The sequence below is a fragment of the Rhinoraja longicauda genome, chromosome 8 (genome assembly GCF_053455715.1).
Source record: "Rhinoraja longicauda isolate Sanriku21f chromosome 8, sRhiLon1.1, whole genome shotgun sequence".
Lineage (NCBI taxonomy): Eukaryota > Metazoa > Chordata > Chondrichthyes > Rajiformes > Arhynchobatidae > Rhinoraja > Rhinoraja longicauda.
The window spans coordinates 56,402,689-56,429,886 of NC_135960.1; the positions used below are offsets into that span (position 1 = coordinate 56,402,689).

General features: G+C 39.6%; 1 protein-coding gene across 1 annotated transcript in view; it reads right to left on the reverse strand.

The window, feature by feature from the left end:
- Positions 1 to 27,198, reverse strand: part of cerkl (CERK like autophagy regulator) — a 94,985-nt gene that overhangs the window by 9,975 nt on the left and 57,812 nt on the right. Inside the window, exons 5-6 of the mRNA XM_078404033.1 lie at positions 26,312 to 26,454; positions 3,891 to 3,965 (exon numbers count right to left, since the gene is read on the reverse strand). Of these exons, the coding sequence (XP_078260159.1) occupies positions 3,891 to 3,965; positions 26,312 to 26,454 (218 nt within the window). The remainder of the gene's footprint in view (positions 1 to 3,890; positions 3,966 to 26,311; positions 26,455 to 27,198) is intronic.

Genomic DNA, 27,198 nt, shown 5'->3' on the forward strand with positions numbered 1-27,198 from the left:
CATCCCAGAGTACTTAAGGAGGTGGCTCTAGAAATAGTGGAAGCATTGGAGATCATTTTTCAATGTTCTATAGATTCAGGATCAGTTCCTGTGGATTGGAGGATAGCAAATGTTATCCCACTTTTTAAGAAAGGAGGGAGAGAGAAAACGGGGAATTATAGACCAGTTAGTCTGACATCAGTGGTGGGGAAGATGCTGGAGTCAATTATAAAAGACGAAATTGCTGAGCATTTGGATAGCAGTAACGGGATCATTCCGAGTCAGCATGGATTTACGAAGGGGAAATCATGCTTGACAAATCTACTGGAATTTTTTGAGGATGTAACTAGGAAAATTGACAAGGGAGAGTCAGTGGATGTGGTGTACCTCGACTTTCAGAAAGCCTTCGACAAGGTCCCACATAGGAGATTAGTGGGCAAAATTAGGGCACATGGTATTGGGGGTAGGGTACTGACATGGATAGAAAATTGGTTGACAGACAGAAAGCAAAGAGTGGGGATAAATGGGTCCCTTTCGGAATGGCAGGCAGTGACCAGTGGGGTACCGCAAGGTTCGGTGCTGGGACCCCAGCTATTTACGATATACATTAATGACTTAGACGAAGGGATTAAAAGTACCATTAGCAAATTTGCAGATGATACTAAGTTGGGGGGTAGTGTGAATTGTGAGGAAGATGCAATAAGGCTGCAGGGTGACTTGGACAGGTTGTGTGAGTGGGCGGATACATGGCAGATGCAGTTTAATGTAGATAAGTGTGAGGTTATTCACTTTGGAAGTAAGAATAGAAAGGCAGATTATTATCTGAATGGTGTCAAGTTAGGAGGAGGGGGAGTTCAACGAGATCTGGGTGTCCTAGTGCATCAGTCAATGAAAGGAAGCATGCAGGTACAGCAGGCAGTGAAGAAAGCCAATGGAATGTTGGCCTTCGTAACAAGAGGAGTTGAGTATAGGAGCAAAGAGGTCCTTCTACAGTTGTACCGGGCCCTGGTGAGACCGCACCTGGAGTACTGTGTGCAGTTTTGGTCTCCAAATTTGAGGAAGGATATTCTTGCTATGGAGGGCGTGCAGCGTAGGTTCACTAGGTTAATTCCCGGAATGGCGGGACTGTCGTATGTTGAAAGGCTGGAGCGATTGGGCTTGTATACACTGGAATTTAGAAGGATGAGGGGGGATCTTATTGAAACATATAAGATAATTAGGGGATTGGACACATTAGAGGCAGATAACATGTTCCCAATGTTAGGGGAGTCCAGAACAAGGGGCCACAGTTTGAGAATAAGGGGTAGGCCATTTAGAACGGAGATGAGGAAGAACTTTTTCAGTCAGAGGGTGGTGAAGGTGTGGAATTCTCTGCCTCAGAAGGCAGTGGAGGCCAGTTCGTTGGATGCTTTCAAGAGAGAGCTGGATAGAGCTCTTGAGGATAGCGGAGTGAGGGGGTATGGGGAGAAGGCAGGAACGGGGTACTGATTGAGTGATCAGCCATGATCGCATTGAATGGCGGTGCTGGCTCGAAGGGCTGAATGGCCTACTCCTGCACCTATTGTCTATTGTCTAAAATGTCCTTAAACAAAAAATAATTTATTGGCACACATACAACATACAAAAGTAAAGAAGTGAAACAAAACCTTTTAAAATTGCTAATTAGGTGTTAGCTGAACTTCAAAAAGAGGAAGACAGACACAAAAAGCTGGAGTAACTCAACGGGTCATGCAGCATCTCTGGAGAAATGGAATGGATCTGAAGAAGGATCTAGACCTGAAACCTCACCTATTCCTTTTATCCAGAGATGCTGCCTGGCCTGCTGAGTTACACCACATTTTTGTTTCTGTCTTCGGTTTAAACCAGCATCTGCGGTTCCTCCCTACACGTTCAAAAAGGGGAAGACGGGACACCATATATCAGTTTGCATTTGTGAGTTAGTGGTGGGGAAAGTTAGCAACTTCATTTCCTGGGCATTAACATCTCAAATGTCCTGCTCTGTGCCCAGCACAATGATGTAATCATGAAAAGGACATGAGCACCTCTACCGTCTCCAAAATTGAAAGAGAATCGACATGTCTCCGAATACTCTAACAAACCTTTACAGATGGGCTGTAGAAACTGCACCCTGATTGCATCATGGCCTGGTAAGGAAATTCTAATGTCTAGGAATACAAGAGGCTGCAGAGAATGGTGGACTGAGCCCGGTTCATCATGGGCACAATCCTTCCCACCGTCAAATGTATTTACATGAGGTACTGCCTCACAAAAGTGACATCCATCATTAAGGATCAAAACAGGTCATGCCCTCTTCTCTCTGCTACCACTGAAAAATAGATACAAATGCCTCAAGTCCCACACCACTAGGTTCACAAACAGGTCAATTTGTACGACCGTCAGATTTTTTAATCAAACGGCACAACTCTCCCTCAGCAACTGATCATGACGGTCCCTCTCTTGTGCTACCATGGACTTTTGTTTTCTAAAACAGTTCTGTAAGAATATCTTAATTTTTTGCAATCTTTCTAGAAATTGTGTAATTTATGCATAAATGGTTTTTGTGCATTTGTTTGGATCTACATGCCTAGTAGGATGCACCACAAGCAAGATTTTTCATTGTATCTATGTCTCACCATCCTTGTGCATATGACAATAAACTCAACTTGACTTGAATAATGGGTACAGGTCTAGGCACCAGAGTTTTGTAAGGATGGGACTGAGTACTAGAATGCTATGAGACTTCTATCTCATAGCATTAGATATTCAGCGCATATCTGACAACCTTTTATTTCACAAAATGCTGGAGTAACTCAGCGGGTCAGGCAGCATCTCAGGAGAGAAGGAATGGGTGACGTTTCGGGTCTTCTTTACATCTCTAGCCTTTGTCACTCACCCACTCCCATCTGTCAATCAATATCCTCCACCAATATCCTCATATCACTTGTCAGGCTTTGGCACATCTCACCCCGTTTCCAGCTTACTCCCCTCTACTACATCCAAACAAAAGTGCCGATCTGAAACATTGTCTGTCCATTCCTTCACATATGCTGCCTGACCTGCTGAGTTCATCCAGCCATTTGCGCTTTGGACAATAAACTTGGTGCTTTTTTTCTTTAAGAAAATTGAGGGGATATTTAAGACAATATTAAGCTTTTACAGGAGGAAATAAAAATAAATGTTTCTTTGGGGACAGAAGTGCTAACCATCTGAGGGCATCAAAAGACAACAGTGTAGGATTTAAAATATATATATTTGATCCAGAATGCACTTAAACCAAAAGGGTTAGGACCAAAAAGGTTATCTTATTGTGAAGGTCGAAGCAGAGGACACAAAATGAAATATACTGCATCTGTCTTCACTGAGGAGGAGGGCTCATGCAGATAAGATGTATTTTTAGAAAACTTACTGAAACTATCATCGAAACTATTTTTAATTTCATGGTTATGAAATCATGTTCTAGATACCCCTGTGCCTTGTTTCATACTGTAGCTATTTCAATTTCCTTAATCTGTTTTACTAAACAAAAGAAATATTAAAATTTAAAAATATTGAATGTATTGAATATTTGCCATTCTGATGGAACCCCTGACCTTGGGAGTTGTTTTTTTCCCCCAACATAATATACAAACTGTGTTGTTAGATTATAAGGGTTTTAATTCTTGTATCCAAATTGTCTTTTCTATTTTCCGCATAAAGCAAAAGAGAAATAGCGGTGGAATAAAAACATAACTAACACATTAACAGACTACTGTGATGTCTACACACAAAGGTAATATATCCAATTCAAATGACAAACTCAAATGTTCCAATTATCCTAACAAATCTTACTTGAAATATGCTGCTTAAATGATTTGGTATCTAAATGTACATTTATCGAAACTTAAAATGATGAAACTATAAAAAATACTTACCCATAATAATATGCATTGCTGCAGTACCTGGATGCTTAAGTCCATGCACAGAAAATGCTAAGATATTAGTGGAACCTGAAAAAACATATTTAATTATGTAACAAAAAAATAAGACATTTATAAATTCTCATCTATGTAACAGCACTTCCTTCCTATTTCAAGGAGAGGAATCACGGCAATTTCTTTATGCATATTAATAACCACTGAGCACTTTAGTGGACAAATTATACCTTTTGATTCTCTCCATGTGGGGTGTCTGCTTAATACATGAAAGTCAAAACCCAATTATGCAATTAAGCTACCTAGGACCAAACTGTGAAACCACTTTGTCAACATCACTTCACTCCCACCCATTTTGGACGCAGGTATAATTTCTTAACCAAATGTTCCAAGGAATCTTCGTTTGAAAATTAAACAAACATTTTTTTTTAAAAGGTAAAGTATTTTCATTTTAATTTTGTCTTTTCCTTATGATGCACTCATTTATTATAGTTTTCTAATATATGTAAACTTTGTTTCTTGATTATTTGATGCAAATTAGGTCAGTGAAAGAGCTTTTGATTATGAATTATTTTTTCTGTTGAAAGAAAAGATTTGAGTGGCCAATCACACAAAATACTGGCAACTTCTCCTGAACTGCAAAGGCAATCAAGTGTCAAACAAATAAGTATGGCAGATTTCCTTCCCTAAAGGACATTAAAGAACCAGATTGGTCTTTGTGACAACTGAGCAATTTCATGGTGACTTTTATTGAGACCAGCTTTGATTCCAGATTTATTTAATTACTTGAATTTAAATTTCCCAGCTGCCATAATCGGATTCAAATTCAATGAAAAAATATGTCTCTATACAAAAGTATATTTTTTGATTTCCAAGTAAATATATTAATTTGAGTCTGCTTTGATTAAAAAATGATGGTAATGCAAAATTATTAATTTTGTTATCTGATTAATTGTAATATTTTTCCTTTTTGGTGTAGCACAAAACATAAGAACTTAAAGTAGGCCATTGAGTGTGAAAATGTTTGATCCTTTCAAAGTATAAAGAAATCTCCGAATGCCACAAGCCTATCTGGTAAAGGGTATTTTTTTTCCTTGATTACATTATATTTCAGATCAAAGGAAAATAATAATAATGACATTAGCAAATAACTCAAGTTCAATGCAATTTTGCAGCAGAAAACAGATTTTGAATTAACAATCACACATCAATGTCCTTTAAATGATATCTGCCAAAACTTCTCCAATTATACACTTCTTTGCTGCCAACATTACAGTTTTTCTATGCAAAATGAAAAAAGGTTGCAATTAACGTCTATGCTTGAAGCACTAACATCGAAGCTCCAAGTGACAATTTTGGGATTGAAAAAGGGCTATATAATTCAAAATGGAGGGTTCAAGTACATCAATTTTTCAAGATCTAAATTTACATTAACAAGAAACACATCCTTGTGGAGCACCAGTGCTGGGGATTTTCCTGGAGGATGATTTGTCACCTATCCTTGTTGATTGTCGAGGAATCCAGTTGCAGACACGAGTACTGACTCCAAATTCTATGAGTTTGGAGATGAGCTTGGATGGGCTGTAATAGTGTAATCCTGGGGTTGGCAATCTGAGCTATGTTATGGTTCTAAAATATGGCTATTCGAAAGAATAGCCTATTCTATAGTCAGGAGCTATGTTTATGTCCTCAAAGACTCCTTTAAAGACATGTGCATAATTACTGACCTTTAGAACAGAAATTGAAATCTCAGGCATGCGTGCATGTACACATACACACAAAACAAAGACGAGACCTGGAGGACCTGCCTGATGTTAGGCATCAGGGATTATTTCGAGAAGGCAGGTCTCTCACCTGCACAACTGCAATTTCAACAAGCTCTTTAAGAGAATTTTTGTGGATACAATATATGGTTACAGATTCTATGAATTATCATCCAGCCTAGGCCTGGGAGTAAGATACTGAGCTGGAAACCAGGGAATGGCCTCAGTTTTTATTTCAGATTTCTAGTGGTATTTTGATTTTTAAAGTTTTTCTTTTCAATGGCTTTATAGCTTTGAGCGTCATCTTTAGTTTAACGGCCAGACTTCAGGAATATGCAATGCTACATTAACATAGAACTTAGAAAAGTACACAGCACTGGAACAGCCCTTTGGGCCACAATGTCTGGGTCAAACATAATGTTGTTAAACTAATCTCATCTGGCTACACATGATCCATACCCCTCTATTCCCTGTTTATCCATGTGCCTATCTAAAAGCCTCTTAAACACCACAATCCCATTTGCCTCCACCACCATTCCTGGCAGTGGATTCCAGGCATCAACCAACCTTTAGATAAAATAAACTTGCCCCTCATCTTAAAGCTATGCTCTCATGTCTGCAACATTTCCATTCAAGGAAAAAGGTGCTGACTATCTAGCCTATCTGTGCCTCTCATAATTGTGTACACTTCTACCCGATCTCCCCCTAAACTCTGGTATTCTAGAGAAAACAATCCGTTTCTCCAAAGATAGATACAAATACCCACAGTAACTCAGCGGGTCAGGCATATCTCTGGAGAAAATAGGTGACGTTTGGAACCTCTACTCCAGCGCCATTTATAAATGGACAATCAGAACTGTACGTAATGCTCCAAATGTGGCTTAACCGAAGCCTTAAAGTGCTGCATCATGCCTTCCTGATTCTTCTACTCAATGCCCCGACCAATGAAGGCGAGCATGCTATATGCCTTCACCCCACTCTGTTCTGTTAACAGTCTTGTCATCATCTGGGCACCTTCCCCCTACATTCGACCTCCCAAAGTACAGCACCTCATACTTAGTCAGAGTCATATTGCACAAACGCAGGTCCTTAGTCCAACTTATCCATGCTGACCAAGATGCCCCATCTACACTAGTCCCACCTATTCGCATTTGGTTCATATCCATCCAAACCTTTCATATCATATCATATCATATATCTACAGCCGGAAACAGGCCTTTTCGGCCCTCCAAGTCCGTGCCGCCCAGTGATCCCCGTACATTAACACTATCCTACACCCACTAGGGACAATTTTTACATTTACCCAGCCAATTAACCTACATACCTGTACGTCTTTGGAGTGTGGGAGGAAACCGAAGATCTCGGAGAAAACCCACGCAGGTCACGGGGAGAACGTACAAACTCCTTACAGTGCAGCACCCGTAGTCAGGATCGAACCTGTGTCTCCGGCGCTGCATTCGCTGTAAAGCAGCAACTCTACCGCTGCGCTACCGTGCCGCCCTTTCCTATCCATGCACTTGTCCAAATGGCTTTTAAATGTTGACAACCCCGTTGCTTTGGTATATTTTAGTAAGTTGTCTACATGTCTGTTTCTCTATCGCCCTCTGGCTATTGGGGGCCTATCGTACAATACCATTAGAATGAATGCACCATTTTCCTTTTTGAGCTCTACCCACATTGCCTCAGCCTGTATTATATATTTATTTTTTAACACTTTCACCTACTAATATAACATCGATAACATTAATGCCTAAATGCAACCAAATAACCATATGATCGCTTGCATACACTCATCCCCACAGAAACTGCTGTTTATGAATACCAATAAACAAGTATTGCAGTAGAATTATCATTCTACGGGCATGAGACAGCACCATTGTGCTGGAAGAGTTGGTGCCTTATAGTGCCAGAGACCCCGGTTCCATCCTGACAATGGGTGCTACCTGCACAGAGTTTGTATGATCTCCCTGTGACTGCATGACACCCATTTTCTCCAGGTGTTCCGGTTTCCTCCTACATTCCAAAGACGAGCAGATTTGTCAGTTAATTGGCTTTTGTAAATTGTCCCTAGCGTGTCAGATGTAAAACTCGGATAACATAGAACTAGTGCATGGGTGATTGATGGTTAGGGCAGACTCAGTGGGCTGAAGGGCCTGTTTCCATGCTGTATTTCTAAACAAATCTAAACTACTGCTCCCCTGTTATTCAATTATTAAAATAGAAATTATATGCTTTGTGAATCTTAAGATATCATATTTTTGATCAAATTTGAAAAATGGCATTTACTATTTGGGTTTCGAACTATTTGGCTGCCTGTTTCAGTTCCGATGTTTTTTTTTCATGAAGATCTTTTGCTGGACAAAACATCTGGGCATTCAATAACATCTCATCCCCATTTGCACATCTTCCTGGTAAACTGGAAATGTTATCTTTTCTACGTCAATCATATATCCATTCATTTCCTGGTTGATATTGGCATTGATGAGAACACATTAAAACAGAAAATTAAAATCTGCAAAATATGGACATGACTACATAAACAGTTACTACTTCGCATCAATTTGGGTGTCAGAATTGTTATTTACCCAAATTGGATGACAGTTGAGTGGAAGAAGTAGACATTTCAGAGTCCAAAATTACAGAGTGTAACTCATGTTCCAATAAAATGACCCTTTTCAGATACTTGTCAGTTTCCTGGTTCTCAGGAATCTCCAGAGGCCTCAAATGAAAACCTGGGCAGACTGCAGATCTGAGAATGAACAGCTTGGGCAGGCATGAAAATGGAGCATTTTCTAACCTGGTCACTGTTAACTTTCTCAGTGCTTCAAAGAGACAGTGCTCAAAATGAATGCTGATAAATTAATAAGCGTATTCTGGGAAAAAAATATTCAAAATTCGCACATGAAGAAGCAATTTAGTTGGTACCCAAAATGAAAGGTAAAGTATAGCTCCATTCATTTTCTGCCATTTGGTAGCAAATCTTTTCAAATCAAACTAGAGCAAGAATAAACTGATGACAATAATTTTAATAGTTCAGGTAAAGCATGATTAATGGTTGCATCAAGCCAAAATCATTTTAAAAATTGTCCTTGAAAGTGTGAGCATTTCTGCACAACAATTAACTTAATTAACTAGACACATCCATATTCATAGAGCTGTTAATGTCTCTCCTATTCAAACTGATAAATGTGATGTAATGACTTTCTACTCAAGCATATCTGAAATTCTTCAGAAAACTACATTAACATTAGCAGCTTATTCTTGATAATTTCCTCTAATAAATTCAAAGTAAAACTGGAGAACATTTTTGCCTGGAAGATTCATTGGTAAATAAACAGTAATATAATGAACTATATCTAGACTTTGAAGCTTATATCCTAAGGTAGACACCCAGAGGCTTCTGTACTTGCTTTAGAAATCCTTTCATTTGGTGTCGGCTTAAAGCATGATGGATCTTAATTAATCCCTCCTCATGCGCCTTTGTGGCATCAGAACAATAGCAAACTATTAGGAGGGCTTGCTTGGCAGATTTCAAGAATGATGCTTGGATTAAGGGGTATTAGCTACAGGGAGAGGCTGAACAGATTTGGGATTGTTTTCTTTGCTATGTCAGAGGTTTGAGGAAAAACCTGATGGAAGTATATAAAATTATGAAAGGCATAGATAGGGTAGACATTCACAATCTTTTTCCCAGGATAGATAAATCAAACACGAGATTGATTGGTAAATCTAGTGTTGATTGGTAAATTAGCTACAGGGTGGCTAGAGGTGGGAGGGGCAAAATTTAAGGAAATGGTCGGGGCATGTTTTTTTTAAAAACAAAGGTGGCGGCGAGTACCTGGAACGCACTGCTGGGGGTGGTAGTGGAGGCAGATATAATTTGGGGCATTTGAAAGACTTTTAGAAAGGAATACAGATATACTGGAAATGGAGAGATATGGATTATGTGCAGGCAGATAAGAGTTGGTCTTGGCATCATCAGACATTGTGGGCTTTAGGACCTGTTCTTGTACTGTTCTATATTCTATGTAACACATTCATTCCAAAGTATCATCCAAACAAAACAAAAAAGGTGCACTTTATCAAATTATTCCAAATATTATTAAAAAAGATTAAATCACTATTAACTAATCGATGTTGAAGTGTTTTTGAAAGAATAAAAGAACAATGCAATATGCGATCGACATCTCAAAGACTGCATGAATCTATGTTACCACTAGTGTAAGAAAATAACTGCAGATGCTGGTACAAATCGAAGGTATTTATTCACAAAATGCTGGAGTAACTCAGCAGGTCAGGCAGCATCTCAGGAGAGAAGGAATGGGTGACGTTTCGGGTCGAGACCCTTCTTCAGACTGATGTCAGGGGGCGGGACAAAGGAAGGATATAGGTGGAGACAGGAAGACAGTGGGAGATCTGGGAAGGGGGAGGGGAAGAGAGGGACGGAGGAACTATCTAAAGTTGGAAAAGTCAATGTTCATACCACTGGGCTGCAAGCTGCCCAGGCGAAATATGAGGTGCTGTTCCTCCAATTTCTGGTGGCCCTCACTATGGCACTGGAGGAGGCCCATGACAGAAAGGTCAGACTGGGAATGGGAGGGGGAGTTGAAGTGCTCGGCCACCGGGAGATCAGGTTGGTTAACGCGGACCGAACGCAGGTGTTGATTGCCGAGCATGTGTTTGGTTTCGCCGATGTAAATAAGTTGACATCTGGAGCAGCGGATGCAATAGATGAGGTTGGAGGAGGTGCAGGTGAACCTCTGTCTCACCTGGAACGGCTGTTTGGGTCCTTGGATGGAGTTGAGGGGGGAGGTAAAGGGACAGGTGTTGCATCTCGTGCGGTTGGACGAGTGGACCAAGGAGTTACGGAGGGAACGGTCTCTGCGGAACGCAGAAAGGGGAGGGGATGGGAAGATATGGCCAGTGGTGGGGTCCCGCTGTAGGTGACGGAAATGTTGGCGGATGATTTGTTGGATCCGCTGGCTGGTGGGATGGAAGGTGAGAACGAGGGGGATTCTGTCTTTGTTACGAGTGGTGGGAGGGGGAGCAAGAGCGGAGCTGCGGGATGTAGAAGAGACCCTAGTGAGAGCCTCACCTATAATGGAAGAGGGGAAGCCCCGTTTCCTGAAGAATTAGGACATCTCTGACATCTCTGATGTCCTAGTGTGAAACACCTCATCCCGGGCGCAGATGCGGCGTAGACGGAGGAATTGGGAGTAGGGGATAAACTTTTTGCAGGAGTGGGAAGAAGTGTAGTTCAGATAGCTGTGCGAGTCAGTGGGTTTATAGTAGATGTCAGTCACTAGTCTGTCTCCTGTGATGGAGATGGTGAGGTCCAGAAACGGGAGGGAGATGTCGGAGATGGTCCAGGTATATTTAAGGGCCGGATGGAAATTGGAAGTGAAGTGTATGGTCAGTGAGTTCTGCATGGGTACAAGAGGTAGCACCAATGCAGTCGTCGATGTAGCGGAGGTAGAGTTCGGGGATGGGGCCGGTGTACGCCCGGAACAGGGATTGTTCGACATACCCGACAAAGAGGCAGGCATAGCTAGGGCCCATGCGAGTGTCCATAGCTACGCCTCTGGTTTGGAGGAAGTGGGAGGAATCAAAGGAGAAGTTGTTAAGGGTAAGAACCAGCTCTGCTAGGCGGAGGAAAGTGTTAGTAGATGGGGATTGGCTGGTTCTACGGTCAAGGAAGAAACGAAGGGCTTCGAGACCATCCTTGTGGGGGATGGAAGTGTAGAGTGAGTGGACATCCATGGTAAAGATGAGGGAGTGGGGGCCTGGGAACCGGAAGTTATCGAGGAGATGGTTACCATATGATTTAGGATGGAAAATTAGCCAACAGGATAAGAGTATCACTTTAAATCCAACTAGAATTCCACTTACAAAAAGGAAAAATTAATATCCGTTAAAATCCAATGGAATTATTTCCTGCCCCTTGCATAAAGGCTAATGTAGAATGGGCTCACCACACAACTCAGCTCCATTCCAAAGGACCGTCTTCTAAACTCTCAAACTGAAGGTGGTATCTTTCTCTTTTCTGCATATTTTAAATAAAAACTGAAAAATGAAACAGGGCATTTGCTTCCACTTTTACTTGGCATAACTCAATGTGTGCATTAGCACCATCACATTTTAACCCTATTCAGAGAAAGAAGACAAAGGCCATATAAGAGGTTCTTCAAATCAGGCAGGCTAAGTATAGATATTGAATCACCATGATGTATAGAGCAACTACTTAGTTTTCTTTGCACAACTCTTCTCTGAACCCAGGCTCTGATAATAATTGGGGAAATAAGACATTGTGGCAGTTTCTACCAGTAGAACAAATATTTTGCAAAAGTCCAGCTACCGCTGCTGTAAATATCTTTTCAAGTCAATACTTTTATGCAACATCAGGTAATCTGCATCACATTAACCAGTTAGAATCTCTTTCCAGTATCAAGAAACACATTGAAACTTTCCTTCAGATGGCTGGACAATTCACCTACTCTCTTATTGAACAGGAAAATTACCCAATTCTACAATAAGAACAATAATTCTGGAAATACTCAGCATGTATTTCTAGACAATGGCACAGAGCTAACATGCGAAATCAGTGATTGCTCATCAAGACTGTTCTAACATTTCTGTTAGCTCTGTTTCTCTCTCCACAAATATGGTCAAATCCAATGTCTTTTTCCATCATTTTTAATTTTTAATTCAGATTTCTAGTATCTGAATTTTTCTTTAACAGGCAATATAAGCATGCCTGTACAATAAATTCCAACAGTGTGCTTAGCTACATGTAATAATTTCACAGGCAAGAGCAATAACTATTCTTCGTTCATAGAGAACCTCAGTAAATGTATATAGACCACAGATTCAGACCCATCGGCATAAAATAGTGCATCTTCAGCGTTTCTCCTAAACCCTAATGTTATCCAGGGCAGATTAGCCTGATTGATTAGCAACTAATCTTCCAACCTAAACATGCACGTCCTCTACCAGTAGCTCAACACGGCTATACGATGCACCAACTTTACAATGCACTTTCCAAACCTGCAACCTTACACACAGAAGGCTAAAGGCAGCAGATACAAATGTGTGACATCATCTCTTAAGTTTTCAGTCAAGTCATGCAGTATTCAAATGTACTTTTTTGTCTGAAATGGATATTCACAAAGGGTAAATCTAACTTGGCCAATCAACACGGTGTAATCGTCCTATTTTCCACTCAAATTTATAAGGCAATCTTAATAAGGCAATTCATTTAGTGCAAGGAACTACTTTGAATTATTAGGGTTAGACAATATTCCATGCATCTGTTGAGAACATCCGATCATAAAATTGACAAATGGTTTTAGGAAAATCTGCTTATTGATGTCTGAAGCTTAAATATTGTGGCACGCAAGAATGTCAAGCAAACAGTTTTGCACGAAACATCTTAATAGATTACTTAAATAATAATTTTTAAGTGGATTTAAGATAAAAATGTGTTTTTAAAGTGGGAAGATATTAAATGAAATTGTGAGAAGATAGATTGGTAGAACTTATTTGGGCACTTATTTAGTGGATATTTGTTGAGAGTGCCTAGGCCATTACCCGAGCTGACCTTTTTTTTTGCCAATTATGAACATCCTGTTAATCTCCATAAAAGGATTATCAAACAAGAAAATAAACTGAAGATGTTTATCGTACTAGAGCATGTCTGTGTTAGCTCAGTCAAAGTTTTACTTCTATTGCTCGTTTCTCAAATCATCTAACAGATGAGATCAAGGTTATAAAGATTGTAAAAGAACACAATCAGTGTGGAATCATGACTAGATCATATCCCCACCTGATGGGCACAACCCTGAAGATTAATTCCCTTTAGTGCTGGTGCGAGTGCCTACAAAATGCAATGCAGTTGTTTGCCGTCCAAATGCACAACCTCCACCACCAAGAAGGATGAAGCTTTCAGATACATGGCAACACCAGCACATGTGGCTCCCAGTCAAGTCACACACCATTCTGAATTGTAAATATATTACCATTTCTTTATCAGTACTGGGTCTAAAATCTTGGAGTGCCCTCACTACAATTATTTCGAAGGGTGTCTTCACCAAACAGATGCAATGCTTCAAAGAGGCGATTCATCGCCACCTATGAAGAGAAATTAAGCATGCAAGACAAGTATAGTCCTTGCCAGCAATGTGTACAACTGGAAAAAATTAAACAAAAACCTTTAATACTTACGTTCAATTTTTCCATTTTCTAAATAAGTCAAATTCTAAAATGTTTTAAACATTGAATGCTATATATAGGTTTGTGCAAATTCTTTTGTTTCTTGTTTCCTTCTCACAACATGTCTATTTAACTGCTCCAAAACTATCAGCAAATTCAGTCAATTGTGTTTCAGAAAAATGTTTTTAATAACAAGGCTACACTTAATGAATGTTGCAGGAAACTCATTTTTGGAATCTTGGAACATTGTAGCATACGAAATAGAGGCAGGATTATACTAATATGACCCTCAAGTCTACTCTGCTTGGCTGATTCTGGGTCTCAAGGTCCTTCTTCTGCCAAATCAATTTCTCATTTGGTTCTCTTACGGTCCAAAAATATTCTCATCTCAGCACTGCATATCCTCAGTGACTGCATACGAATGACTCAAATGGTAGAGAATGCCAAATATTTACAATCCTTCATGTATACAAATTTATTTTCATCTCAGTGCTGAAAGATCGGCCCTTTATCCTGTCAACACCTCTTCCCACTACCCAGTCTCCACACCTGTTTCTAGATTTTCCAGTCTTTTAACAGGCATCCTTGCTGAATCTTTTATAGTACAAGTAGTACATCTTTTTTCTTCTAAACTTCGATGTCCATAGCCAGTCATACTCAATCTCACTTTCAATGGCAAACCCTCTAATACCTGGAATCAATCTAGTGAATTTAGCTTGTTGTCCTTCCTCCACTATAAGCAGAAAACTAAACTGTACTACAAATGCAGTCTTGCAAAAGTCCAGTACAACTTCAGTAAAACTTCCTTAAATTTTGTGGAGATTTAAGAGACTGCAGATGCTGGAATCTGGAGCAACAAACAATTTGCTGCAGAAACTTAGCAGCACTGTCGGGGAGAAAGGAATTGTGGACATTTTGTGTCAAAACTCTGCATGGGATCATGTGGAGCTTGTGGAAATTCCTTCCTCTAACATCATCCCTCACCGCCGCCACACACATGCTGTGGTACGTGACCTGCTGAGTTCCTCCAGCAAACTTTGCTGTTACTTATTTTAGAACTACAGTACCCTCGCAATAAAGGCCAACATATCACTTCCTTTCTTAATACCTTCCTGTACCTGCATGCCTAATATCTATGCCACAAACCACCTATCCTTTGGAAGATCAGCTCTAATCGAGTACCTAACCCTGCAGTCACTTTTCATTGAACCTTTAGATATCAGCTATTAGGTTGAGGGTACTTATCTGGTCCTCTTTAATATTAATAATAAAGGTTTTAGTTCCTTGGTTTCCGTCCCATTTCTACGACTTTTATTGTGCCTTCCACAGTCAAGCCAGATACAAAGGGATTTAATGCCGCAACCACAAGATTGGCTTGTGTTAGGAGGCAGAGGGTGGGAGTGGAGAATTGTTTTTCAGAATGGTGGACTGTTTCCCGCACTACAGCATTTTTTTTTGTCATATGGATGACAATGTTGCTGGCATGATTAGCATGCTTGCAGATTACACCAAATAATATGCAAAAACAAAGAATTTCACTGTTCCTGGATACATGTGACAATACAGAATCATTGAATACTGGACAGTTAAGAAAGTTGTCCAAGGTTACACAAGATATTGATCAACTGGGAAGGTGGGCCAAAGATTGGCAGATGAGATTTAACTTAGACAAGTATGAAGTGAGGCATTTTGGGAAGTTAAGACAAAGTTAACAAAGTCAGGACGTACATAGTGAACAAAAGAGGCTTGGGGAATATTATTTAACCTAAGGGTAGAAGTGCATAATTTATTGAAAGTGACAACACAGTTAGAACGGGTAGTGAAGAAGAATGAAGAATGGTCCCTACCCAAAATATGACCTATCCATTTCTCCAGCGATGCTGCCTGAGCCGTTGAGCCTTTTGTGTTTATCTTTAGTGAAGAGCCATTTGGCATGTTTGCTTCACCGTCCATGACAATGAGTAAAAGAGTTGGAGTATTGTGTGCAGTTCTAGTTACCATGCTATAGGAAGATAGACACAAAAAGCTGGAATAACTCAGCGGGACAGGCAGCATCTCTGGAGAGGAATGGGTGACGTTTCGGGTTGAGACCCTTCTTCAGACCTATAGGAAGGATGTGATTAAGCCAGAGCCCGCTGTAAAGGTTATTCCTCAGAGCAAAATGTCTCTCAAAAATTAAGTTAGTGTAAAAGTTTGGAAATTATAAATTTCTAAATAGGATTCCAAAATAAAAGAAAGTTTATATATGCAGTCAATTCCTTAAAATATATGATTGAAGCTGTTACTAATGACTGGAGTAGACACAGAGTACAGAATAGCAATAAAAAAGACAGTACAAGTGTGCTGAAATTACAAATAAATTATTTGCAACATTTTATGAAGTATTCTAAAGGATTTATTGTTTATAATGTATCAAAAACATTTCCAAAGCATTTCCTACATTTGATCTATTGGCACAATTAAAAATGTACTCCTTTGGTATGCTTGTCTTGTTCTTTTGTGAGGAACAATTCTTTGAAAATAATCTCAAGAGGCCATCCACTAATGAAGGGAACAAAGATTAGAAGCATTTCCAAATGGCTTTGAGCATTGGACTGGAGAGCATCCATCTCTACCCTGAATACACGACTATCAATAGCCATTTGATTTATTACTGTGGTCATAATGTATCCATTTTACAATAAGATAACCAAGTTTAAATATGAAATATGCCATGCACTAAATAATATTCAATTATATTTTTGTTTGGATGTACAAAAGATTACTTCAAGTAAATGCTGTTATATAACATATAACATATAACAACTACAGCATGGAAACAGGCCTGTCCGGCCCTACCAGTCCACGCCGACCATTCTCCCTGACCTAGTCTCATCTACCTGCACTCAGACCATAACCCTCTAATCCCCTCTTATCCATATACCTATCCAATTTACTCTTAAATAATAAAATCGAGCCAGCCTCCACCACTTCCACCGGAAGCCCATTCCATACAGCCACAACCCTCTGAGTAAAGAAGTTCCCCCTCATGTTACCCCTAAACCTTTGTCCCTCAATTCTGAAGCTATGTCCCCTTGTTGGAATCTTCCCCACTCTCAAAAGGAAAAGCCTACCCACGTCAACTCTGTCCGTCCCTCTCAAAATTTTAAAAACCTCTATCAAGTCCCCCCTCAACCTTCTACGCTCCAAAGAATAAAGACCCAACCTGTTCAACCTCTCTCTGTAGCCTAAGTGCTGAAACCCAGGCAACATTCTAGTAAATCTCCTCTGTACCCTCTCCATTTTGTCGACATCCTTCCTATAATTTGGCGACCAGAACTGCACACCATACTCCAGATTCGGCCTCACCAATGCCCTGTACAATTTCAACATTACATCCCAACTTCTATACTCGATGCTCTGATTTATAAAGGTAAGCATACCAAACGCCTTCTTCACCACCCTATCCACATGAGATTCCACCTTCAGGGAACAATGCACAGTTATTCCCAGATCCCTCTGTTCCACTGCATTCCTCAATTCCCTACCATTTACCCTGTACGTCCTATTTTGATTTGTCCTACCAAAATGCAGCACCTCACACTTATCAGCATTAAACTCCATCTGCCATCTTTCAGCCCACCCTTCCAAAAGGCCCAAGTCTCTCTGTAGACTTTGAAAATCTACCTCACTATCAACTACTCCACCTATCTTAGTATCGTCTGCATATTTACTAATCCAATTTGCCACACCATCATCCAGATCATTAATGTAAATGACAAACAACAGTGGACCCAACACAGATCCTTGGGGCACTCCACTAGACACTGGCCTCCAACCTGACATACAATTGTCAACCGTTACCCTCTGGTATCTCCCATTCAGCCATTGTTGAATCCATCTTGCAACCTCACTATTAATACCCAACGATTTAACCTTCTTAATCAACCTTCCATGTGGAACCTTGTCAAATGCCTTACTAAAGTCCATATAGACAACATCCACAGCCTTGCCCTTATCAATTTCCCTGGTAACCTCTTCAAAAAATTCAAGAAGATTAGTCAAACATGACCTTCCAGGCACAAATCCATGTTGACTGTTTCTAATCAGGCCTTGATTATCCTAATAATTATATATATTGTCCCTAAGTATCTTTTCCATTAATTTTCCCACCACAGACGTCAAACTAATAGGTCTATAATTGCTAGGTTTACTTTTAGAACTTTTTTTTAAACAAAGGCAAAACATGCGCAATGCGCCAATCTTCCGGCACCATCCCCGTTTCTAATGACGTTTGAAATATTTCCGTCATAGCCCCTGCTATTTCTGCACTAACTTCCCTCAATGTCCTAGGGAATATCCTATCAGGACCTGGAGACTTATCCACTTTTATATTTTTCAAAAGTGTCCGTACCTCCTCTTCTTTAATCCTCCTAATTTCCATCACTACTCTACTTGTTTCGCTTACCTCACATAATTCAATATCCTTCTCCTCGGTAAATACCGAAGAAAAGAAATTGTTTAATATCTCCCCCATTTCTTCCGGCTCAGCACATAGCTGTCCACTCTGACTCTCTAATGGACCAATTTTATCCCTCACTATCCTTTTGCTATTGACATATCTGTAGAACCCCTTGGGGTTTACTTTTACATTACTTGCCAAAGCAGCCTCATATCTTTTTTTCGCTTTTCTAATTTCCTTTTTAAGATTCCTTTTACATTCTTTATATTCCTCAAGAACCTCATTTACTCCCTGCCACTTATATTTATTGTATATCTTCCTCTTTTTCCGAACCAAGTGTCCAATTTCCCTGGAAAACCACGGCTCTTTCAAATTATTATTCTTTCCTTTCCACCGAACAGGGACATAAAGACTCTGTACTCTCAAAATTTCACCTTTAAATATCCTCCATTTCTCTATTATATCCTTTTCATAAAACAACAATTTCCATTTCACTCCTTTTAAATCCTTTCTCATCTCCTCAAAATTAGCCTTTCTCCAATCCAAAATCTCAACCCTTGGTCCAGATTTGACCTTCTCCATAATGATATTGATACTACAGCTTGGCTACAGCACAGATTTCACTGAATCATAAGACATTAGCGCTAATGAGAATTTTTACGGGGTACAGAACCTTATCAGTGCACTGAGCCATTACTTTGAAATTACATGCAGGGTATCCATTTGACTGAAACTGGCTTCTGTAGGTATAAGGTGGAGACAAAGGGTGGAGGTGGAAGTATATCATTTTGGCTGGAGATGGAACAGCACGATAACCATGTTAGTTAGTAAGTTTGCAGACAATACAAAAATTGGTGCCGTTGCGGACAGTGAGGAAGGCTGTTAAAAGATACAGCGGATTACCCTCAATAATCAAAACATTGAGTACAATAGTTTGGATGTCATGTTGCAGCTTTATATAACATTAGTTAGGTTGCAGTTGGAATATTGTGTGCAGTATTGGTCACCCCATTACAGGAAGGATGCAGAGTTTTCAGACTGTGCAGAGGTTTACTAGAATACTGCCTGGATAAAAGGGTATTAACTATTAGGAGAGTTTGGATAAATTTGGATTGTTTTCTCTGGAGCATTGGAGAATGATGAGAGACCCTGATAGATGTTTATAAAATTAAGAGAAGCATAGATCTGACAGTCTGATAAACAGTTAGAACGTCTCCCCCCAAAATGAATGGAAATGTCAAAGATCAGAGTGTATCGCTTTAAGGTTAGAGGGGGAAAGTTTAACGGAGATGCATGTGACAGATTTATTTTCCACACATACAAAACGTGCTGCCAGGGTTGGCAACGGAGGCAGATATGAAAGTGGTTTTCAAGAGGATTTTAGATCTTTCTATTTAGGAAAAGCTCAGGTATTCCAAAAGGTCATGTAGTAATGTGCTTAAAACAAAGAATTTCCTTCTCAATGATTCAACTAAAAAAAACTGAACCAAAATAATACATCATTTTTCCAACTAATTTCCTGTTGACTCCACAATCCAATTTTATATGTTGAAGAAAATAACTGGCAGTTGACAAGCAACTCTGTCATCCCCACAGGTATCAAATTACAGTGGCACTTCTTAAAATGTAATTAGTGCATCGGCAATATTAGATGGTTCAAGCAGCTTTAATCAGCCATTCTCAGCTCTTTAAAGACCTGCTACATCAGTGATATGCTTGTTGTGCCAGCACTTATGTTACTGCACTAGTAATCAGAGGATCTGGACTAATGATTTAGAAACACAAATCCAAATTTCCTCCGAGAAGTCATTTAAATAAATCTAGAATAAGAACCTAAAATTTGTAATACGAATGGTACCAGTGGGCGGTCATTTAAAAAAAATCATTGATGTTACTGAAGTTTTCGCAGAATAAAAATTGCCTTGGCACTGTGTTTGAATCTCACCTGTCCCCACACAAATCAGCAGGCCACTCACCTGTATGAAACTACTGCAGCAACACAATAACAAACACCTGGAAAGCCAATCGAACATCATACTAAGCAATGAGTTTGACAAAACTAAACTGCAAACAGTCCAGCTGACACAGTAAAACTACTGAACTGTCATTTGGAAACTTGTGCAAAAATTGAAAGATGGAGAGGAATTGCAGGACTGTCCCACAAACAGGTCAAGCTCCAGAGATGCACATTAGATCACGCACATCAGGCAATGCTGCCCATCCCCCCATTCCTACCCATCACTGTCAATAGGTATCGCCTGCTTCACAGGGGGAATATATCTACCTAGACTGACAGCATAATGATGTGTAATCAAGAGGATATGGCTAATTACCACCCATCACCCTCCCTCCCCAGAAGACTTAGCACTCCGTAATGAACACGACAGGAAAAAGTACTGAAGGCAGCAAAGACATAATGTTCGCTGAATGATCGACTTCCTTGTCCACCTTGAAGTGTGACAAAGTACACCTCCTAGAATATGTCTGCAGTAGCTGCCCAGATCAAAGTGTGTACAAGATTTATTTAAGATCATCCTAACAAATCTTGTGCAGCTGTACCTGTCTATGACAATGTTTCTTCAAGAAAGACCAAAGCAATGTGGAGATAAATTCTTGCCTTGACACCAAGGACACAGTGCATCATGCGAAACAGGATAGACTTTTTTTTTAAAACGGATTCTACAACTCAAAACTGTTTTTTAATGAGGTGGCATATTATGAGCAACAACAGAATAACATGTGCCCTCACCTGCCAGGAGAAGCCACAGGGATACCTACAAATAAGGGATGAGTCAACTGTACCTGCAGTTCTGGACTATGTACCTACCAAACAATGACAAGCACAAGCTATCGATAGGGCCAAGTCATGCCAAGCCTGTGAGATTAGATCGATGCTCTGCAGCCCTGCCCTGACCCAATCATTCACAAATGGTAATGGATTCTAATAAGAAGGGAGAACTCCCTAATCATCCTAGTCCTCAATGGTGGCAGAACCCTGCCTATGACTACAAACAAAATCTAAAATACAAGATTAAAATCAACATAAATAATCACCCTTCATCACCCAGTACTGTCAAATGAATAATCAATTTGGGCCTCCTCCTGAGGACCCCACCAGCACAGCATCTATCTTCATCTCATTCTGTTCCCTCCATGTGGTATCAATAAACAGCTGAGTGCTCTGACTATAGCAAGGCTGGAGTTGAACAAAAATACCCATTGCAGTGTTAAAGACTGTGTTTTAGAACCAGCTGCACCTCTAACTAATTTATTCCATCATTCTAAATTGCAACAACATTGGCATCCACAAACAATGTGGAAAATTGCCTAGATATGTCCTGATTTCAGAGGAAAATCCAATCCAACATTAGTATCCCATCAATCTTTCCCAATTCAGTTGAAAAGTGAGCAAAAAGAATGGTTGATACTGTTCTCAAGATATACTTATTTATCAAATCACAATGTTCAGTTTGGGTCCTTTTACTACCACCCAACTTCTGATATTGTTAGCCTTATCCCCAAAAAAGGGGTTCTGAATTCCAGAAGTCAGATAAAGTGTGAAGATAGTACACAATATACTGTAACTAATAAGGATCTATTGCAAATTAGAAGCCATTGGGAATCAACTAGGCAACTGGCTTCTAACTTGAGTCAAGCATGGTTTGGGAACAGCTCCATCCAATTCAAGAAATTGCAGTGCGTTGTGGATGTAGCACAGTCCACCACGCAAAACAACCTCCATTGACTCCATCTACACTTCACACTGCCATGGATAGCATGTAAAAATATTTTTTCACTATACCTTTTCATATACTTGACAATAATAAACTGAACTAAACTAAATTAAATGCTTGTTGGAGCTAAAAATAGCTGGGCCTAAGTCAAAGCCATGAAAAGATTCATGCAACAACAATCTAGGAGTGAAACGTTCAAAGCATTTACTTACCTTGCCCACAATTTTTGATCTGCTTATGGTTAGATTAAATACAATCCATCAGTTTTTCCGATAAATATCTAATTAAAAGCTTGGGGAGTATGAAATTCAATCATTTTATGTAACTTAAAATGGTCTGTTATTCTACTGCCAAATTTATAACTTCATTAAACTTTATAAAACTTATGACCAGGAAAAAATTTGATTTTTGCCTAATGTTATTCTTAATGAGTATTGTACATTATAGGTCTAGGTACAATATTTGTCTTAGAAATGCAACAAATGTTCAGCCAAATGGTACTTGTGCATGCTTTATATTCAAAATTCCAATTCGCAAAAAAGAAGAAATCAGCATTAAAATCTGTCGGCGAAATCTGTGCTTAAACATAAGCCTGTGAAATGACAGTAAATGCCAGTAACTTTCAGATTTGGACTCAAATGCAGATCCAAAACTTGCTGAGATTCTTGCCAGCACATCAATCACTATGCTCTGTCATTGAACTAGTGGATCTCAGCACTGAACATAAAACAGTGCAGGAGAGGATCAGATCGTTTGGCCCACCATGTTGATGCTGATCATGTTGCTATCATATCTGCTTCCACCACAATCCATGGCAGCGTATCCCAGGAACCTCCCACTCTGCGTGTAAAAGATAACTTGCCTCACACTTCTCCTTTAAACATTCGTCCTCTTACCTGAATAATATTTGACATTTTCACTTTTCAGAAACAAATACTTTGACTATCAACCCTATCTATAATAATAATAATAATACATTTTATTTATATAGCGCTTTTCATATACTCAAAGACGCTTTACAGAGATTTTGAGAACATAGGGAAATGAATAAATAGATAAATAAGTAATTAAATAAATGAACAGAGAAAGGAGACAGAAGGTGAGGTGACCTTCAGTGGTTGAAGGCAGTACTGAACAGGTGAGACTTCAGCGATGTTTTGAATGTGGTGAGTGTGGGGGAGCCTCTAACGGTTTGGGGTAGTGAGTTCCATGGGGTGCGAGCAGCGATGGAGAAAGCCCTGTCCCCCCAGGATCTGAGTTTAGTCCGGATGTGGGGGGATAGGAGATTGGCAGCGGCAGAGCGGAGGGTGCAGGTGGGAGTGTGCCTGTGGAGGAGGTCGGTCAGGTAGGATGGGGCCAGGTTATGGAGGGCTTTGTAGGTTATGAGGAGGATTTTGTACTGGATTCTCTGGGGGATGGGGAGCCAGTGGAGTTTATAAAGGACGGGGGTGATATGGTCACGGATCGAGGTGTGTGTGAGTAGACGGGCAGCGGAGTTTTGAATGTATTGAAGTTTATTGATGATTTTTGAGGGTGCGCCATAGAGGAGGCTGTTGCAGTAGTCCAGACGGGAGGTGATGAAGGCGTGGATGAGGGTTTCTGCAGCTGTGGAGGAGAGGGATGGACGGAGACGGGCAATGTTTTTGAGGTGGAAGAAGGCTGTCTTTGTGATGTGTTTGATGTGTTTGTCGAAGGAGAAGGTTTGATCAAGGATGATTCCAAGATTCCGGATGTGAGGTGAGGTGGATACTGGGAGACCATCAATGTTGAGGATGAAGTTTTGGGTGGATTTGGTGAGCATTTTTGGACCAATGATGATGATTTCAGATTTGTTGCAATTGAGTTTGAGGAAGTTTGATTGAAGCCAAGATTTTATTTCAGTAATGCAGTTTGTCAGTGTAGAGTGTGTGGTGGAGGAGATTGACTTGGTGGAGATGAGGAGCTGGATATCATCGGCGAAGCAGTGGAAGTTGAGACCATGACGGCGGATTAATTGACCAAGGGGGAACAGGTAGAGGATGAAGAGGAGGGGGCCAAGGACTGAGCCTTGGGGGACACCTTGGGGGAGGGGAGCGGTGGGGGATTTACAGTTGTTAATGGAGATGAACTGGTGCCTTTCTATGCCTTTCAATTTTATATACTTTTATCAGGTTGCTCCTCAGCTGGAAAAAAAGAATCCAAACTTGTCCAACTTCTTCTTATAGCTAATACTCTCCAGTACAGGCAACATCTGGAGAACCTTTTTTGTACCATCTCCAAAGTCACCACATCCTTCCTGTAATGTGGTAACTAGAACTCACACACTACTCCAACTGTGGCCTAACTAAAGTTTTATACAGCTGCAACATGACTTCCAAATGTTTCTGATCCCAAGATCCTGTTGGATAGTGGGAGGTCTACAATCCAATTAATAGTGGCTTCACCTTTCTTACACCCAAATTTTACCCATATGTCCTCACTTGATGAACCCTCCAAGGTAAATTCACAAAGTGCAGCTGTGATCTTCTCCCTGATCAGTAATGCAACAGCCCCCCACCTCTTTTTTATCCCTCCAGAATAGCACTAGCAATCCACCTTGCAAAGATATTGGTGTTCCTCCAGTTTAGGTGTAACCCGTCCTTGTAGAGTACAAACGTACTGGAATTACAAAACAATTTGCTGGTGAACTGCTCAACTCTGCACCAGGTTAGATCGAGCAAACTTATTAATTTCAATGGAGTTTTTATGCTTGCAAGTATGAAAAGTAATAGTAATTTATTTTCTTAAATTATCAGTGTTGCCCATAAAGTTAAAAAATATTTAAAAGTCTCCATTAAATATTTCTAGGGCATGATTTTTTTTCCATTTGATCTTTGAATTTTAATAGTTGTTGAATGCTTCCTTACATCTCTGACTTTCGTACGGTTTGAACAAGCTTGACAGCTTTGACAGATGACAAAGCTCGAGGAGTGGCTTTGCCATCTGTCTAAGGTTTCCTCAGTTACATGGAATGGGCTTGGTCCAGCCTGTCCCCATAGCAGCACTTACTATACAAGGCCTTGTCATTTAGAATATACTTTCATTTCAGTTTTCTAGATATCATTCAAATCAGGGTTTACTTCAGTTTAAAATAATGTGAGATACAGCATAGAAATAGACCCTTCGGCCCACTGAGTCCAGACTGACCACTGATCTCCCATTTACAATACTTCCATGTTATCCAACTTTCTCATCCACTCCCTACACACTAGGGCCAATTTTACAAAGCCAATTAATCTACAAACCTGTATGTCTTTGGGAGTTTAACTTATACATGCATCAACAGCAGGTACAGGTTGTGAGCCAAATAGAGTCAAATACAAACCACGATTTTTTTTTAAATGTCTACTTAATAGCCTGATTGTTTTTCTCAGAATAACCTGCTTAATCAAATATATTAGACAGGTATCTTAATTCATTTTAAGAGTGAAAATATACATTAATCAGCATGAAATACACAAATTGCTGTTGAAACTGGAATTTCCATAAGATACACCACCCTTTCATTCCCATCTTTCCCATCTGTAACAAAACCAACCACAGAAAAACATTACCATCAAAAATGATCAAGACAGCATTTCTTTAAGACTGTATGCACCCCACTGCAATATTTCATCATACAAAACTGAACAGTTCCTCGGTAATCTTGGCAAAAATAAATTCTAGTGAAATACTATGGAATCTCATATGTTTTGTTTTTAGAAATATAATTACTGTAGAATTACTGTTGCCATGGATTCTGGGTACAATTGATCCATGAACCTCAATGTTTCAGGTACAAAAGTGTCCCTTGATATTCAATGTTATCCTTTGGACCTTTACATGAAATAATCTCTTGAATCTTTGATTAAGCACGATGTAGTTTGATGATCTAATACAAGACAGTTCCTGTAATACGCTGTGAAAAAAAAATCAGATTCTATGTTCTTCAAATGTAAGTTCACAATAATGAGATGCTTTAGGAAATTGACAAATATAGAAAATAACAATAACAAATATATACTTTAAAAAAAATTATTCACCAATAATCAATTATTTCAATCCTTATCATTTATTACCTCCCAACACATGCGCTTAATAATGTGTAACTATATATAAACACACATGCGCATATATATATAGACAAAACTACATGCAAGCAAGCACACACACACCTCAATATAATAAATGCTAGTCGTTTAACTTAAATTATGAAAGGATGATAAACAGAATATGAACAGATGCATATCCAGATGAGTCAGCATTTTGCAAGCCCACCTGCTGGTATTATGCCGAGAGGAAGTGGTGCTCTGACAGGCGTGAAGTTGGAATCCACGTCCTTCCCAGCATCAATCTGCGCTCGGAGCAGTAAGGCACGAGCAACCTCACTGGCCGTTCCATCACCGCCCACACACACCACTCTAAACACCAAAAGGAAAAACACAAAAAATTGTTGTGGAGGCATTATAATAATTTTTTTGAATAAGAAGAATTACACATATGCCCTTACAGGGGGATGTGAAGACAAATATGATCTACTTCTTTCAACTTTAAATGTAATCTTGTCCAAACTTTCAGTTGCCCATCACTTTGATTCTCCATCTCATTTCTAAAATTGTTTCACAAAACTCCAATATAAACTCAAGAAACAACACTTCATATACTTGATAAGGTGCACATATCACATCCGTTTGAATACAACATTGAATTTAACATTTTCAGGTCAGTAGCATTCCTTGACATTGTATCGCTTAACCAGCATTTAGTATTTTTAGACTCCATGAAGGATTGTTTCCAATCATATTTCAGTTTATATAGCATGATCATTAGTTTTAAACCAAAATGTGGTTATTGGATTTCAATTCACTTGCCTAATTAATTCGCACCACATTCTACAATGGTTAAAAAGTGGAAGGCAAGGCTTAAAGTAGGGTCACACATTCAATATACAGCATAAATGGTGGAAGCTATTGAATCTACTACACTGGTAACTGGAAGCCTCACCAAATCACCCTGCAAACCATATCAATTTGAGAATGACTGAATAGTGACTTTATTAAGGACATGTTTGAAACCACAATGTACACATTGAAGTATTCTTCCAGATGTGCAAAGACAGCAAAAAAAAGATGAAGACGACTATTTTATAGAATGCAAAGTGAAAA